The 17,951-nt window shown below is 38.4% G+C and overlaps 1 protein-coding gene across 1 annotated transcript in view; it reads right to left on the bottom strand.

Annotated features, from left to right (window-relative positions):
* Positions 1 to 17,388: 17,388 nt before the first annotated feature.
* LOC126100107 (N-acetylglucosamine-1-phosphotransferase subunits alpha/beta) overlaps positions 17,389 to 17,951 on the bottom strand; it is a 152,999-nt gene continuing 152,436 nt past the window's right edge. The window contains exon 13 of the mRNA XM_049910628.1: positions 17,389 to 17,753. Coding sequence (XP_049766585.1) covers positions 17,682 to 17,753 — 72 coding nt within the window. The 3' untranslated portion in view covers positions 17,389 to 17,681. The remainder of the gene's footprint in view (positions 17,754 to 17,951) is intronic.

Here is a 17,951-nt window from a genome sequence, read left to right as displayed (position 1 = left end):
ACTTTCTTTTAAATCTGGATCTTTAGTTTCCAGAAATTCTGTAACTGTTTCGAAAAGTGAGTAAAATCTTGATAAAAGTGCACCTTTCGACAACCAGCGTACTTCAGTATATAAGAGCATTTGGAAATCTTCATCATTTTCATCACACTGTAGTGCAAATAAACAGGTATTCAATGCATTGCTTATTATTTTGTTAACTGAGTTAAACACAAATTGAAGGGATTGGTGGTATTTATCTCTCAAATTTTTCACTACACTATGTTGTTGGTGAATGACACAGTGAATTACAGTTAGTCTTGGTATCATTCTTTTAAGATGGCTTATAAATCCACAATATTGCCTAAACATGGCAGGAGCTCCATCTGCTGCCACCGAAATAATGTTTGTTAATGTAATTGATTTTTTCTTTAAAAAAATCACTCAAGACATTAAATATTGATTCGCCTTCAGTGTCCATTTCTAAAGTTTTCACGAATAGCAGCTCTTCATGGATTTCTTTGTCCATAACAAATCAATTATATGCCAATAATAGTGCTTCATTATCAGGTAAAGTCGACTTGTCCAGTTGAATAGAAAAACGAGAGGTTTGCACATAATTACACAAGATGCTTTCAATATCAGAGCTCATTTGATCAATACGTCTTTGTACAGTGTTGTTACTTAAAGGAATTCTTTTGGGTACATCAAATGGTTTGTGCAGAACAGTTTTTAAAACCTCCTCAATAGCGGATAATGTGAACTAAATTATGTATATCATAAACTGAGTAATATTTAAGTGTAAACTGAAATTTATGTAAGTTTAATATGTAACATTGTATTCTGTTGCCCACAAAGAAATAACTTGTACATGGCGATGTCTTATGCAACAGCAATGTTGTCTTCAGACAAATAAAAGCAATTGATTGATAGATTTTAACAGGATAAGGCTATTCTAACAGAATAGAATAGAATTAATTATTGCAAATAAAAAACCAAAATGCCTGTGGAAAAACTGTTTTTAATTATTAAAAGCAATAAACTGCTGAGACCCATTGTTTAATCATCAAAACTTTAGCAGCCATGAGATTAATAGCCAGTTGTTAATTAATGATTAAAGAAAATATATACCTAATTCACAAGACCAATGCCTTGTTTCATGAGCATAGATTCTCTTTATTAGAGGACTGTATTATTATTTAGTTGTACTGTACTGAATAAGAGCAACGCCTTATTGCTTAGTACTGATTCTTATTGTTAATAGAAAGAATAAGACTGAAAAGTTTACGAAAAGCTATTTATTGTAAATTTAGTATGTCGCTAACAAATGGGCAGGTACTTTTTTCGGCACTGGCAAACACTGACATCGAATCACTCACACTTTTATTCTAAAAATTCTGGAAACAAATGTGTAATGTTTTGTCCTCAGCATTCGTATTTATATTACTGAAGCCTGCAAGCACAGTAGAAGTCGTATTTCGTCCCTTCGCACATCTAAGCAAGCATTCCGGGCGAGTGGGTGCGCAGGCAGTACTTTGCAGGTTTCTACACACCTTGTACTGAATATCGAATATGCTTGTTTGTGCAAGTAGCAGTCGCTGACCTTCTTAAAATACATTAGGTACTCAAAAAAATTAAGGTGGTTAAAAATTTTTGTGAACCCCCACTTACAATTTGTGAACCCCCCTTTGTTTTCATGCCAACGTTGACCCCCGTCTGGTCTCCCGTGGACCTCTTGGGGTCCACCTGGACCACTCTGTGAACCATGGCTATAGAAGATTGATAGAGAGACCTCAGAGTAAGGCAATGTGAGTGCTTAGGCAGCCATTATATTCAGTCTTACGAAACCATCTCTTTGCCCCAGAAACACCTGATAATCAGTACTTTCGTCAGACTGCCAATATTTAAGCAAAAAACCTGTTTCTCGGATTCCACCAGTTACGATATACACACTTAAGAATGCGGACAGAATCAGTTATAAAGAACAATGCCCAAGTTGAATTAGCAGCGTGTTCGTAAGCTGTACTAAGTTTTGGACGTGAGCAAAAAAATTCCTATTTATTGCTTTTTCACCACTCGATACACAAATACCTTCGAAATGACATATTTCCTTTACATGCAAAAATAACTGATCAGTTAAAATGTTTTAGGGTGTTACAACTAGGCTATCCTCCACTTCCCTAATAAATCGAATCCAGTGGAGGTAATGCTGTACTGTGTGGCTGTGGAAGCATCTGACTCAGTCGTACTTGCAGCTGTGAATTGAGCAGTCACTTTGAACCGTGGTTAATTGAAACTGACCCTGGAAGAGTAGGTGAACAGGAAGAGCTGTGCCACAATTGCAACCAATGGAAGATCACAAATGTGACTTCCTAATTGTGATGTATTCTGATTTCAAGATTTACAAAGCAACAGGAAAAAACTGAAGGCCTCAGTACAAGAAGTGGTAACTCCACTTTTCCCAAATCACATACCAGCCCGTATTAGTTTTAGAATCTATCCATCATATCACTTTGGTTGACAAAGGGATAAATATTTGAAATATCCCTGTTTTGCACCAATCATACACAAGCCAGTCAAATTAATGAGACCACAATCTATGTTAGACATTAAATTTGTAAAATGTGAGTTTCCTCCTTCTTGCACCGAGGTCTGCAAATATTAAGCACTGAAGTTGGAAGGAAAGAGAAGGAAAGTTCACACATTTTGTTGCATCAGTTAAAATAAAAGTTAACTAATGTAGCCCCTATTCAGATGAGTGAGCAGAAAGGTAGCAGTGAGGAGCAACGGTGGAGCACGGTGGCACGTCACTTAGCAGGCAGGCCGCAATACATCGCCGTGTCATCTGTGCAGATGTAAACTGGCGTTTGCCCGCGAGGTCCTCTGTGATAGACACGGGAGCTGTGTGTTGACTATTCCAGGACGTGGGAACAAAAGTGACCCTGTGTGACCCCTCTTTAAAAACTCAGTCCTTGGAAGAAAACAGTGAACACACACACACACACACACACACACACACACACACACACTCTCTCTCTCTCTTTGTCTGTCAGAGTACGGATTATTTTCCATCACCCCCCCCCCCCCCCCAAATGGCCATTCCTACAAAAAGCTGTGTTCTTTTACCAGTGACTTCTGAGGGAATTCGTCCGGTCTTCTGGGTTGCTGTCACCTGACCAATCCTAACCATTGACCACCTCCCAGGGAATATATACTACTTCTTCAAATCGAGGAGCTTTTCTGATGGTCACTTCCGTCTTGTAACCACCTATGTATGCAGCGGGAAAGGTGCTGCCTTAAAATTAACGTGGACTTGGGATCACAGAAAGATATGGACTCCACGAGACGGTGGCTTTGAGAAAAGAGGCTACAGTTAATATTGAAATTTCAGTTAACTTGTCTCTCGTCTGCTCAAAATATCTGAATAAAAATTGATTATTTCAGAGATAACTGAATATTCCGTCACCATTATGTGCTAAATTGCAGTTTTTAAGTAATTAACATTGATACCGGACCAAGTATTTTGAAAATTCGTCAAGCTTGGTATTGTTTCTACTATTCATATTGTCCTAAAAGAAGCTTATGTGCTTGAATTCATACATCCATTTTGTAAAAGGCAAGAAGTATTTTCCCAAAAAGTTTTCATTTAAAACTCACACACCTCCAAAAGTGTTGACATTTCTTGTTATTGTCTTTTTTTTTGCCTGCTCTCTTCTAAACTGAAATAAGTGCAAAATTGTTGGAACTGACTGAGTAGTAGATTTTATTTTTATTTTGAAATGCATTTATGTGCAAAATTTAAGCAATGGAAAAACCTGGGTGGAATAAGTCAGTATGAATTAGGACAGATTGCTAGAGGGAGGGGGAGAGAGAGAGAGAGAAAGAGAGAGAGAGAGAGAGAGAGAGAGAGAGAGAGAGATAGTTTGTCCCACAGCGTAGCCTTCTTTTAAATGTGCCCATCTGCCACACAACCCCTCCTCAATGTGGTTAGTAGCACTCCACCATAATTCATACTGTTGTTATTCGATTCAGGTTTTTCACTGTTTGATTTTTCCTTTTTCTCTTTACATTCACAAACAGCCAAAGTGAAATTTATGCATGTTACACTCATTTCCAGAGAAGTCATAACTATAATCAATATGAATCACTGCTTCTATTGCACAATTGTTGTCACAAATTTTACCATGCTCTTCATCTATATGGGTGTGATAACCATACGAAATTTTAGCAATTTTTCTGTTTTTCCATTTTATTGTACTCCAAAGTTTAGATGTTTTGTTGTTTTTACCACTGTGTTGCCACAAAATGACACTTTAACATTTGGAAAATAAATTAAATTTCTCTTTTCTCGAATGAAAAGGCACAATTTCGGAGACTGTACTGGTCTCATAGAGAGATGATTTTTGTTTACCTTTTTTTATTTATCATCAAATCTATGTGGTTATATACTCAGTAGACTTGATTGTAAAGAAAAATCTCATAGTTGTAAATACAATTATGAAGACAGGAAAAAACCTGTGCTTCCTGTTTTCTACTTTAGTTTGCATAAAACAATGCTGACCATTACATAAAAGGAATGGAATAAGACTTTTTTTCTTATTTGTTCCTTTATTTTTCTTTTGTGGAACAGATAATAGTTACTGATTGCTTCCTTGACAATGTAAAATTAATAACTGAAGATTCAAGGGTCAACATATGGTCTCCCGCTGATGACTTCTTGGCCATGAAGATGCTGTTCGGAAAACTGTCTCCAGAGTCCAGGGTCTATACGCGGACAAGGAAAAAAAATTCCGGATTTTTCCCGGATCTCCCGGTTAAAAATACATTTTCTCACGGGTGAAAATACACTTTTTCGTGTTAAGTGACAGTATACTTTCCGTCGGAACAGTAAAACTTATCAATCCTTTGAATGGATGTGGTTTTATACAGCAGCGTAGAATCTATCGGCAGTTTAGAAAACGAAACTCAGGGGGGGGGGGGGGGGGGGATACGTTTTGGAAAGATCTTTGATGTGCAGTGACATCTACGCCGCATATTTTCATATTACGAAAGCATAAATTCGAATTCCACCAACAGGAAAAGTTAATGGTTTAAGTTAATATACTTAGTGTTGCTTCAAGAAAAGAAAAGCTTTCGCATATAATATTTGTCTCTAAGATTAATAAACTACAAGAGAAGCTAAGCTTTCACATATAATGTTGATCTGTTTAGCGCATGTTACACTTTAAGATACATCACACAAATACGCCAGTAAAATTTTTAATACCGACATAAACCTCTGATCTTCTGGGCTTGAAATTCTTCTAAATGGCTCTTCATCAAAGAGTTGATTTTTAAATGAGAGTAAACGCTCTGTGATTTAAGAAATTCGTCGTACATTCTTGCACATAGTTCATCTTGCGTAATAGGAAATTTACTTTGAAAATAACGCTTTTCAAACCACAATTCGCAATATTTTCCAGCGACCTGTTAGATTCATTTCAGCAGTTGCCAGAGAGCGCCAAATAAGAGGTGTCACCGCGCTTGCGTAGGAAGCCTGTATGTTAGTACGTGTAAAACATTATGTCATAAAAGAAACAAAATATCAGATGATACTCCACAGCGTCGGAGTTTCGTGAACCATACCAAAATGCGTAGTTCCCCTTAAAGCGCAAATTCGTATGACCAGATTCCCAATGAAGTAGGCCTCGACCTGATATTAAGTTTTTCGGTGTGGTTTTCGGGACGTAAATTTTCTTGGAGTACCAGTACTGTATTATCTCATGTTTGGTTCTTTATTATGGCACAATGCATACGTGCTAGAAGCTCAAAACGTGCACTTGAAATGTAGCGAACAGTTGAAACTAATCAATATTCTGGAATTAAACATTTCGTTTCAAATATATTTACTGCCTCTGCAGGAAAGCTTCATAAAAGCAAAATTTCTTGAGCAAACCGACATAAATAACCTTATTGTTCTGCAAGGCGATTAATGCTTGACTGTAAGAAAGGTGGAAATAAAATATAATCTGAAACTAGTAACATATTTTAGCCTTCTGTAATTATGTGAATGTATTTTTAATTCACTTTATAGCTCTCAGCCACAGAAAACCGTCGTTTTCATTTGACGTGAGAGCAGTAAACGAACAGGAAACAGAAAAATCACACAAATACGTGAACTACCCCCCCCCCCCCCCCCACTATAACTCAGACTGCTCTGCGCATCAGAATGTAAAAAAAAACTTTTCAAAAATAAGTTCATTTTGTAGCGCACATCTTTCTGAACAGTCTGATACGTAAAACATATATCTTCCAGGAAATGTAAAACATGTTATTTGGTCTGAAACATCCTTATACCGCACGTCACTGTATTTCGCTCTGTGGAACTCAAACGAATATATTTTGTTTTTTTGTAATAGATATCATCAAACTATTTCAGGACAGAGGAAATAGAAAATGTCCTGTAGTGTCTCTCCTGTTCCCAGTCTGCCGTTTTGACATCTTGTCCCTCTTTATATATATATATATATATATACATACTCGCAATTAATACTGGATGGGATTACTTGTAACCGAGAGAACAAGAACTCGTCAGAAAATCTGCTCTCTTTATTGCCTGTAAGCTAATAACTTGCTGTTTTGTGTGACGTAAAATTAAACATAGGATACCTAAAACCTGTAAAGAAAAGAGACAGGCAAGACAGTACACATTTCTTTAATCCTTAGGTCCTAGCGATTTTTCTGTCTGATGCTACAGCTTTACATGGCGTGCTTTCCTTCTTACCAAAGCGCGATCAAAATTTTGCTACATGAAAAATCGAAATGTCGTCCTCTAACACTGAAAAAGCTGTTAATACAAACAATACCCAAGACTGGTGCGGTTTCTGGATCTGATTACGTCTATTTTGTCACTGTGTGATGGATAAAACAAAATAGGCCTTTCTAATACTGCAACAATTGTAACACACACCACATGAGCGAGACTGTTTTGGCAATAATGATCATTTTTATATTAGTAGTTGTGATCTTCAGTCCTGAGACTGGTTTGATGCAGCTCTCCATGCTACTCTATCCTGTGCAAGCTGCTTCATCTCCCTGTACTTACTGCAACCTACATCCTTCTGAATCTGCTTAGTGTATCGATCAATCGGTCTCCCACTACGATTTTTACCCTCCACGCTGCCCTCCAATGCTAAATTGTGATCCCTTGATGCCTCAGAACATGTCCTACCACAAACGGTCCCTCCTTCTTGTCAAGTTGTGCCACAAACTTCTCCCCATTTCTACTCAATACCTCCTCATTAGTTATGTGATCTACCCATCTAATCTTCAAGATTCTTCTGTAGCACCATATTTCGAAAGCTTCTATTCCCTTCTTGTCGAAACTATTTATTGTCCATGTTTCACTTCCATACATGGCTACACTCCATACAAATACTTTCATAAACGAATTCCTGACACATAAATCTAAACTCAATGTTAACAAATTTCTCTTCTTCAGAAACGCTTTCCTTACCATTGCCGACTACATTTTATATCCTCTCTACTTCAACCATCATCAGTTATTTTGCTCCCCAAACAGCAAAATTCCTTTACTACTTTAAGTGTCTCATTTCCTTATCTAATTCCCTCAGCATCACCCGACTTATTTCGAATACATTCCATTATCCTCATTTTCCTTTTGTTGATGTTCATCTTATATCCTCCTTTCAAGACACTGTCCATTCCGTTCAGCTGCACTTCCAAGTCCTATGCTGTCCCTGACACAATTACAATGACATCGTCGAACCTCAAAGTTTTTATTTCTTCTACATGGATTTTAATACCAACTCCGGATTTTCTTTTGTTTCCTTTACTGCTTGCTCAATATACAGATTGAATAACATCAGGGATAGTCTACAACCCTGTCTCACTCCCTTCCCAACCACTGTTTCCCTTTCATGTCCCTCGACTCTTATAACTGCCGTCTGGTTTCTGTACAAATTGTAAATAGCCTTTCGCTCCCTGTATTTTACCCCTGCCACCTTCAGAATTTGAAAGAGAGTATTCCAGTTAACATTGTCAAAAGCTTTCTCTAAGTCTACAAATGCTAGAAACGTAGGTTTGCCTTTCCTTAATCTTTCTTCTAAGGTAAGTCATAAGGTCATATTGCCTCACGTGTTCCAATATTTCTACACAATCCAAACTTATCTTCACCGAGGTCGGCTTTTACCAGTTTTTCCACTTGTCTCTAAAGAATTCGCGTTAGTATTTTGCAGCTGTAACTTATTAAACTGATAGTTCAGTAATTTTCACATCTGTTAACACCTGCTTTCTTTGGGATTGGAATTATTATATTCTTCTTGAAGTCTGAGGGTATTTCGCCTGTCTCATACGTCTTGCTCACCAGATGGTAGAGTTTTGTCAGGACTGGCTCTCCCAAGGCCGTCAGTAGTTCTAATGGAATGTTGTCTACTCCTGGGGCCGTGTTTCGACTCGGGTCTTTTAGTGCTCTGTCAAACTCGTCACGCTGTATTGTATCTCCCATTTCATCTTCATCTACATCCTTTTCCATTTCCATAACAGGGTGTATACGGGGACAAGGAAAAAAAATTCCCGGATTATTCCCGGATTTCTCCCGGATATCCCGTTTAAAAAATATGCTTTTTCCCGGGCGAAAATACACTTTTTCTGTGCTAAGTGGCAGTAGGTTTTTCGTAGATTTTCCTTCGGAACTGTAAAATTTATCAATCCTTTGAATGGTTAACGTTTTATACAATAGCGTAGAACTTCCCGAAAAAAAAAAAGAGATAAGACGGAGCAGAGAAGTTTTGGAGAGACTTTTAATAAAAAAGGAGAGAAGTTTTGGCAAGACGTTTGATTGGCAGCAACATATACGCTGCCTTTTTTCGAAAGTATAAATTCGAATTGCGCCAAACACAGAGCGTTAGTTTGCGGAGCGTTGAAACCGAGGTTGCGATGTCCTTTTGTAAGCGAGTCATATCTCAAGCCACGAGATCTCGTCAGCCGATGACAGCAGCTACTCAGAGCATAGGACACGTGTTATAGTCAGCCAATAGCAAGATCATGGGTTACATATCGCGAACACGCAAGAGGAAAAGTTAACGGTTTACATTAATGTACACAGTGCCGTATATCTACAAGAAAAGCTAAGCTTTCACATATAATATTGGTCTCTAAGGTTAACACGCTACAACAGAAGCTAATCTTTCACATGTAATACTGATCTTTTTTTACGTGTGTTATACTTTAAGGTACATCTCACAAATGTGCCAGTAAATTTAAAATTGTGACATAAATGCCTCGGCTCGAAATTCCTGTAAGTGGCTGGTCCTCAAACTGTTCAATTTCGAACGCTCTGTGATTTAGATATCCATCCCACTTTATCACACATAACATAATTCATCTTGCGTAAAAAGAAATTTACTTTGAAAGTAATGCTTTTCTAACCACAGTTCGCAGTACTGTTAAAAATAGGTTCGATTTACCAGTTGCCAGAGAGCGCCAGAAAACGCATTATTGTGCGTGTGCAACTGCAATGGTGTAGGAAGCCCACATGTTCGAGTGTATAAAGCACTAAGAGAGCTTACATTACACCATAAAAGAAACAGGGCATCACAGGATACTCCAAAGAACATAGAAATTTCGTAAACCATACTAAAATGCATAATTCGGCTTGAAGTGCAAATTGGCTTTTTCCGGATTCACAATGAAGTAGGTCCTATCTGATATTAAGCTTTTCAGTGTGGTTTTTGGGATGTAAATTTTCTTGGAATACCAATACTCTACGATCTCATTTTTGGTTCTTTATTATGGCATAATGCCATACATGGCAGAAGATGATAACGTGCACTTGAAATTGCACTTGAAATTCAGCGAACAGTTGGAACTAGCCAATACTGTAGAATGAAACACTTCGTTTCAAATAAAATGATTGCCTCAGCGGAATTTCTTCAGCAAATTTGCAAAAATAACTTCATTCTTCTGTAAGGCGATTAATGCTTGACTGCCACAAACTTGGAAAGAAAATAAAATCAGAAAACTGAAATTAATAATATATTTTTGCCCTCCGTAATTATGTGAATGTATTTTAGTTCACTTGATAGCTCCCGGCCACAGAAATCCGTTTTGTTTTCATTTGACGCGGAAGCTGTACACGAAGAGAAGCAGCGAAATCACTTAACGTAAACACGGGTCACGTGGAGACCGGCCCTCTCCCCACTACAACTCAGACAACTCTGTGCAAGCGCGAATCTGGCAGCTAGGGCGCGCGAGAAAAATTTTTCTCGTTTGCATCTGGCTGTTTTTGCTGCTACTGCCGATACAGCTAACAGCCAAACTTCAAGTAGCGGGAAGCGGGAGAAGGTACTGCTTATACGCGAGTCAAATGCGCATGCGGAACAGACAGCTGGCAACTGGTCAAACGAACCTAATGTGAACATTTGTGACGTCATGCTCATAGCAAGCAGTTTATTGTTACGAAAAATTACAGTCTGCGCCCTACGGCCTTTGACATATTTTTGCTACTTGCAAACGCTTGTGCGTGCACGGTGTTTTGTTGTCGTAAATTGCACATTTCCTTTGCCACTAAAGTTATATTTTTTTCCCTCTCGTTTATATTTTATTGCTGCAGTATCATTCTCCAGTAGCAGGATACAATAACATTCTTTGCTAGAGAATCAATGCTGCAGTCAAAATTACAAAAATGTAACTGAAAGCTAAAACAATGAAAAATTCCCGGAATTCCGAAAAATTCCCGGGTTTTTCCCGGTTTTCTCCCGGATGAAAAAATTCCCGGGTTTTTCCCGGATTTCCCGGTTGTCCCGGGTCGTATACACCCTGCATAATATTGTCCTCAAGTACATCACCCTTGTATAGACCCTCTATATACCCCTCCACCTTTCTGCTTTCCCTTCTTTGCTTAGAACTGGGTTTCCATCTGAGCTCTTGATATTCATACAAGTGGTTCTCTTTTCTCCGAAGGTCTCTTTAATTTTCCTGTAGGCAGTATCTATCTTACCCCCCAGCAAGATAAGCCTCAACATCCTTACATTTGTCCTCTAGTCATCCCTGCTTAGCCGTTTTGCATTTCCTGTCGATCTCATTTCTGAGACGTTTTTATTCCTTTTTGCCTGTTTCATTTACTGCATTTTTATATTTTCTCCTTTCATCAATTAAATTCAATATTTCTTGTGTTACCCAAGGATTTCTACTAGCCCTCATCTTTTTTCCTAATTGATCCTCTGCTGCCTTCACTACTTCATCCCTCAGAGCTACCCATTCTTCTTCTACTGTATTTCTTTCCCCCATTCCTGTCAGTTATTCCCTTACGCTCTCCCTGAAACTCTCTAAAACCTCTGATTTAGTCAGTTTATCCAGATCCCATCTCCTTAAATTCCCACCTTTTTGCAGTTTCTTCAGTTTTAATCTACAGTTCATAACCAATAGCTGGTAGTCAGAGTCCACATCTGCCCCTGGAAATGTCTTACAATTTAAAACCTGGTTCCTAAATCTCTGTCTTACCATCATATAATCTATCTCATACATCTAATATCTCCAGGATTCTTTCATGTAAATAACTTTCTTTTATGATTCTTGAACCAAGTGTTAGTTATGATTAAGTTATGCTCTGTGCAAAATTCTACCAGATGGCTTCCTCTTTCGTTTCTTACCCCCAATCCATATTCAACTACTATATTTCCTTCTCTCCCTTTTCCTACTCTGGAATTCCAGTCACCCATGACTGTTAAATTTTCGTCTCCCTTCACTACCCGAATAATTTCTTTTCTCTCATCATACATCATCATCATCATCTGCAGAGATAGTTGGCATATAAACTTGTACTGCTGTAGTAGGCGTGGGCTTCATGTCTATCTTGGCCGCAATAATGAGTTCACTATGCTGTTTGTAGTAGCTTACCCGCATTCCTTTTTTTTTTTTTTATTCATTATTAAACCTACTCCTGCATTACCCCTATATGATTTTGTATTTATAACCCTGTTTTCACCTGACCAAAAGTCTTGTTCCTCCTGCCACCAAACTTCACTAATTCCCACTACATCTAACTTTAATCTACCCATTTCCCTTTTTAAATTTTCTAACCTACCTGCCCAATTAAGGGATCTGACATTCCACACTCCGATCCGTAGAACGCCAGTGTTTTTTCTCCTGATAACAACGTCCTCTTGGGTCGTTCCCACCCAGGGATCCAAATGGGGGACTATTTTACCTCCGGAATATTTTACCCAAGAGGACGCCATCACCATTTAACCATATAGTAAAGCTGCATGCCCCCGGGAAAAATTATGGCTGTAGTTTCCCCTTGTTTTCAGCTGTTCGCAGTACCAGCACAGCAAGGTCGTTTTTGTTCGTGTTACAAGGCCAAATCAGTCAATCATCCAGACTGTTGCCCCTGCAACTACTGAAAAGGCTGCTGCCCCTCTTCAGGAACCACACGTTTGTCAGGCCTCTCAACAGATACCTCTCCGTTGTGGTTGCACCTACGGTACGGCCATCTGTATCGCTGAGGCATGCAAGCCTCCACAACAACAGCAAGGTCCATGGTTCATGGGGGGGATTTTTATAGTACGACAATATAATTCATGAAGTGCCAATACGAAACACCTATCTGGTCTACTACAGTCAAAAAGCTTTATGTTAAGAAATAGTTTCACATTCATTCATACGCTCCAGTTTCTCATCCACGAGGCCGAAAAGTAGTAGGATGAAATGTTTGTATAAATTTGGAATCCTCATATTCTTCCATAATTTGTGTGTTGTCCCCATTTCTTCTCCTCCTTTGTTCTAACAAACAATATTGTCATCATTAATTCTGTAACTATTCCTACCAATGTCAAAACTCATTCTCCGGTTAAATTTACTAACCCTGCCACAATAACCAGTTTAGTTATCCAGCGATTATTCTCCGGTTACGCCTTAGTACGTGTTCGTACAATGCGCTTTCCGTGCTACTCCTAGAATGGAATGTAAGCGGTTGCTAGCCAGGGACTACAACTGGCCCTGTATACTGTAGCCGTCTGGCCAAAAATTTGTCAGAATTTCACTTTCTTGGATACACCATGAAGATAATACATAATCTTTCTTGCCTGTTATTCCTGTTAGTTGTTTATTTCCACTCTAGTAGTCTGAATCTATGGATTTCGCTGGTAATTATAACAACGCTGAACATCTGCAAACCAAATCGACCACATAAACAACCAGCAGTAGGCGTTCACCGGTTCGGCTTTATTCCGCTCAGCTCGTATAGCCCAGTCCCGTTTTGTCTGCAGGAAAGTTCATTTCTAGATGCACAGAGACACCACATACACTATGCACGCTTTCAAAAATCAACTTATAATTCATTCAGAAATCAACTTAAGTGTGTGATCAAAAATGTCCAAAAAACAGCAGGGGTGTGATTCAAAATCATATGAATAATCGATACACTGATGTGGGCTTGAATGCTAGGTGCTTTGTGAAACATGGTTTTTTTCCTCAAGAATATGAATTTGCCCCCTCCTCCCGAAATTGCCACGCATTTCAGATACCCCAGTTCATCTCCTCAGACTCTTTTAACAGCAGTATGGTTTCTGTATAAACTGTAGCTCATGCTTTGCTTCTTATATTTTATCCCTGCTGCCTTAAGAGTGTCAGACCTTGTATTCCAGACAGAACTGTCTCAGACTTTCTCAAAATCTATAAACACTATAATTTAAATTTGCTTTTCTCCAGTACTCGAGTCATTGCTTCACTTCTTCCTACATTTCTGTGGAATTTTCAGATGTCTACCGAGTGCTACATTTGACCGAGTTGTGTCAGAGGATTTAGCTGAACACATCATCAGCACGTAAAGCCATATTTTGCCCGTGTAACATTATGCCAACCCACACCGTAACACCTGGAACATCAAAACAATCGTGTTCAACAAAGTTACTGGATACATTATGTGTTCCTATCTTTTGCCATACGAGGGTGCATCTGACATTGTCGAACGTGATAGTTTTGGTGATGCAGGTGTTACAACATGAGCAGGGATTATGCTGCTCTACAACTCTTCGAACACAGTACACTCACTGGTCAACATTATTGTGACGCTGTACTCTTTCCCCGTGTGTGTCTTTTCAGAGACGTATTTGACCCCGACTTCTTCTTTATGGGTGACAATGTGCAACTGCACCAAACAGTGTGGAATGAGAGATGGAACGATATTTGGTAAATGGACTTGTCTGTCCATCCCCTTGACTTTAATCCTATTGGTCACATGTGGGATGTGTTGGGAGATGCTCTGCAACACGTCCACGTGCACCGATGAGTAACCTTCAGTTACGGCCAGCACGGGAGCACACTGCAGAGCACCCGTGGTGAGGGCACATCTCACAAACAACTGTCCTGCCTCCTGCAATGGCCATGAATCGCAGTGATTTCAGTGTAATTATTTTCTTAGAATAAAAGTGTCATTTCTGTTCGTCATATTATTTCCTTCAGTTACCTCGAGTATTCTACAGCAGCAGCCGTTTCTATGCACAGTCAAGTTTCATCGAGCTATGTTATTTGGCAGTGACATGTCGTACAAAAGCTATTTTTGTCCTTACATTCTACACACTAGTGTAATGACTATTCCAGAGACAAAGCTGTGCTTTGTTAAACATGCAAAATATCAAGTTACTAGCCTCAAATTACTTATTCATACTCACTTCACACATGAAAGTTCATGTTTTAATTTGTGAATTGCTACATATGAAGCATTGAAATCATTTTCATGAACTCCAACCTGCTGTCTACTACCACCTCACTCTTAAATTACATTGTCAGTTCATTGGTTCTATACACGTTCCACTATCCTGAAGGAATTAGATTTAAGTGTCCTCCTGACATTTTATCGCAGTCTTCCTGTTATAACCGTAAAGATCGGGATACTGAAATACTGTTAACACCTGTGACAAATCACAGGATGTAACATGAATATCGTGCAAGCGGGACTCATGCTTGTATATGAAGTGTGGCGAGATTTTAAAGCTGTGCAGCAGCCTTGAGCCACCCAACTGAACAGCAGCACAGTTTTGAGTTCAAGAAGACTACATGGGACTTAAATGGTCAGTGATATTCAGATTACTGTTTTGCAATTTACACTATGTTTGCTTCTCACATTTGCAAAATACTCTGAAAACTGTCAGCACTGTAACACTTGTGTGTGGTGGAAAAGTAAAATCACAGAGCCTTCCCCATTTTTTACAATTTAAGAACCAGCTGTTTTATGATAATATGTTGCCCTTTCACTTTGACCTATTAATATGCTCGGGTTGAGGGTATATTAGCAGTTACATGAATTAATGTTCTTTTTATACAAGTGAATTCCAATAAAAAATTGATTGAAGAAAAGATTTGACAGTCTCCAAAATTTTCTTTATTTATTAAGACTGCAGCATGATAGGAATGATTTCCATAATTAATTACACATGCTTTCACAATTGACTAATAAAACTTGTCTATGAAATGATGCTCCAAGACTCATTCAAAGGATACCGTATTTACTCGAATCTAAGCTGCACTTTTTTCCGGTTTTTGTAATCCAAAAAACCGCCTGCGGCTTAGAATCGAGTGCAAAGCAAGCGGAAGTTCTGAAAAATGTTGGTGGGTGCCGACACAACTTACTTCTGCCGCCGAATATATGTAGCGCTACACAGGCATGCTTTGTAGGCACAAAGATAAATACTGGTGCCGAAACCTCTGCGTCAGGAAATAAATTAAAAAAAAGGTGGAAGACGAGCTTTTTTTTCTCCACCCCGAGTTTCAACCACTGCATTTTCATACATTATCCAACGAAGTAAATACAAATTCCGTATTGTTCATCTTCGAATGTAGCAGCATTTCAATGTACTACGAAAATCCGACTGGCAAGACTGTTTGGGATGTTTGTCAATATGGCCAACTCTACGTTCTGAATTTTTTTCCTATCTGTGAGACGAGCTGGTTGCTAATAGGAACTTAATTGTGAATCACATGCAGTATTCTCATCACCATAAGAATAATACGAATATAAACATTTTGCCATGTATTGTTTCATGTTGGCTGCTATCTCGTTTAAGTCCTGTCTGCCTAATACACTACGAAACTAGAGTGAGACAACAGCAAACGCGGAGGAATATACATATCATGTCATGTTTACATTCGTATTATTCTTATGCCTAATAGTGATACAGTCAGAAATGAAGCACGGCAATTGACTAGATTTTTAAATCTACGATGACTAATTTCCGTGTAGAATGTAATGTACTAAAGAGGCGCATGCGAATATTTTCAAACGGAGAAAATTTTTCGCTAAACTCTCGTTCAGAACATCTATCATACGATGTGTATTATTTGGTTCTTGTTGATCATTATCAAAGAAAGCAGCAGTGTAAGTAACAAAAAATAGCAGTTTCTTGCCATTGTTTCGCTAATGAGATGATTCCTCTCTTTTTTTATTTTATTTTTTTTATTGTAAGCGGCGGTAGCGCGCACAAAAGCGAGCCATGCCGCGAGCGGCGACAGGCCGTAAACCTGCACTATCAGAATGCGACAAACAATGCATGACACAGTACAGTAATGCATTTTCAGCTGAGTGATTTAAACACTTATAACAAAGAAAACTGCGCTTATCAGATCAAAGAAAAAATAAGCAATCAATTCAAACAAGACGAGGCACGTGGAAAAGGAAGGGTACCCGTATAAGTACGGACGGAGCGCCTGACGCATAGCAATGGCTACCTGGTAAAGCTTAACTGCTAAGCTAAGCTTACGACTCGAACCTAACTACTGTAGCTGTATCGTCATTCATTCGATCTAAATTGTGTCTCATATTACAATGGACCAACTTTGTTTCGATTTGGAGATGCGGCCTATAACTTCTCTCCCCCCTTGAATTTCGAGTCTCAAATTTCAGGTGCGGCTTAGAGTCGGGAAAATTTATTTCCTTGATTTCGAGTCTCATTTTTCAGGTGCGGCTTAGATTCGAGTGCGGCTTAGATTCGAGTAAATACGGTACTCACAACAGTTCTGGACATCATCTGGAAAAGGTTGACAAGGCTATCTGTAATATTTGCAGAATGTTCTGTACAGTGAAGTATTGAACTATTTGGGTAAATTTCATACACACATCATTCCTTGCTGCACCTTTAAGACCCACTTCCCTAAACAGTTAGTATCCAATCATTTATCAACATGTCTTTGTTATTTTACCTAATGACTGCATTGTGAACATTTGTTTCTTAGTCCCAAGTGACTAATACTTCACCTTTCACTTACCTCATTGCCCAATTTCTCTCTGGATTTGCTAGAGGAGGAATTCTGTTTCCTGTCAAGCAAAATAATGTAAATGTTTCAGACCAATATGTCAACATTTACAGCAACTCTTGGAAAAGGATGTTGGAGATAAATATTCCAAGAAAATATTACTTACATTTCTGACACCACTGGTGTATTTGCTGTACAAACAAAATGGTGTGATGTTTTATATGAACTATACAGCTCTTCCTTATTCACACTATTACAAACAAACAGTCTGATGCCATATATATACACACACACACCTTACATTCATTGCCTACTCATATTACAAAAAGTATTATTTAAGAGAAAAATTATTAATAAACAAATTACAAATATATCCATCAAAAACTGGAATGTAAGGAAATATTATTTACATTGAGACTAGATTGTGATTCAGAACCTGTAGCATTCTTTACACATTACACGCCCACATCTGCATATTGTCTTGCCAGATTGCCATTTGACGCTTTACGACGGCATCGAACCTGGTGCTGCAAAATGAAATGCGAGAAAGTAATAAATGATCTTAAACTCAAATAATTACAAATTATGAAATCTTACTATATCACCAAGCAACTGATAATATATTAGAATATAAATAAGAAAAAGCTTTGAAATAACATATAAGACTAATGCATGGAAATGACTCAGCAGTTATCACAGTTATATCATTTTCTAGCTGTCAAGTT

This window comes from Schistocerca cancellata, chromosome 9 (genome assembly GCF_023864275.1).
Source record: "Schistocerca cancellata isolate TAMUIC-IGC-003103 chromosome 9, iqSchCanc2.1, whole genome shotgun sequence".
Lineage (NCBI taxonomy): Eukaryota > Metazoa > Arthropoda > Insecta > Orthoptera > Acrididae > Schistocerca > Schistocerca cancellata.
This window is presented reverse-complemented; position numbering and strand designations above follow the sequence as displayed.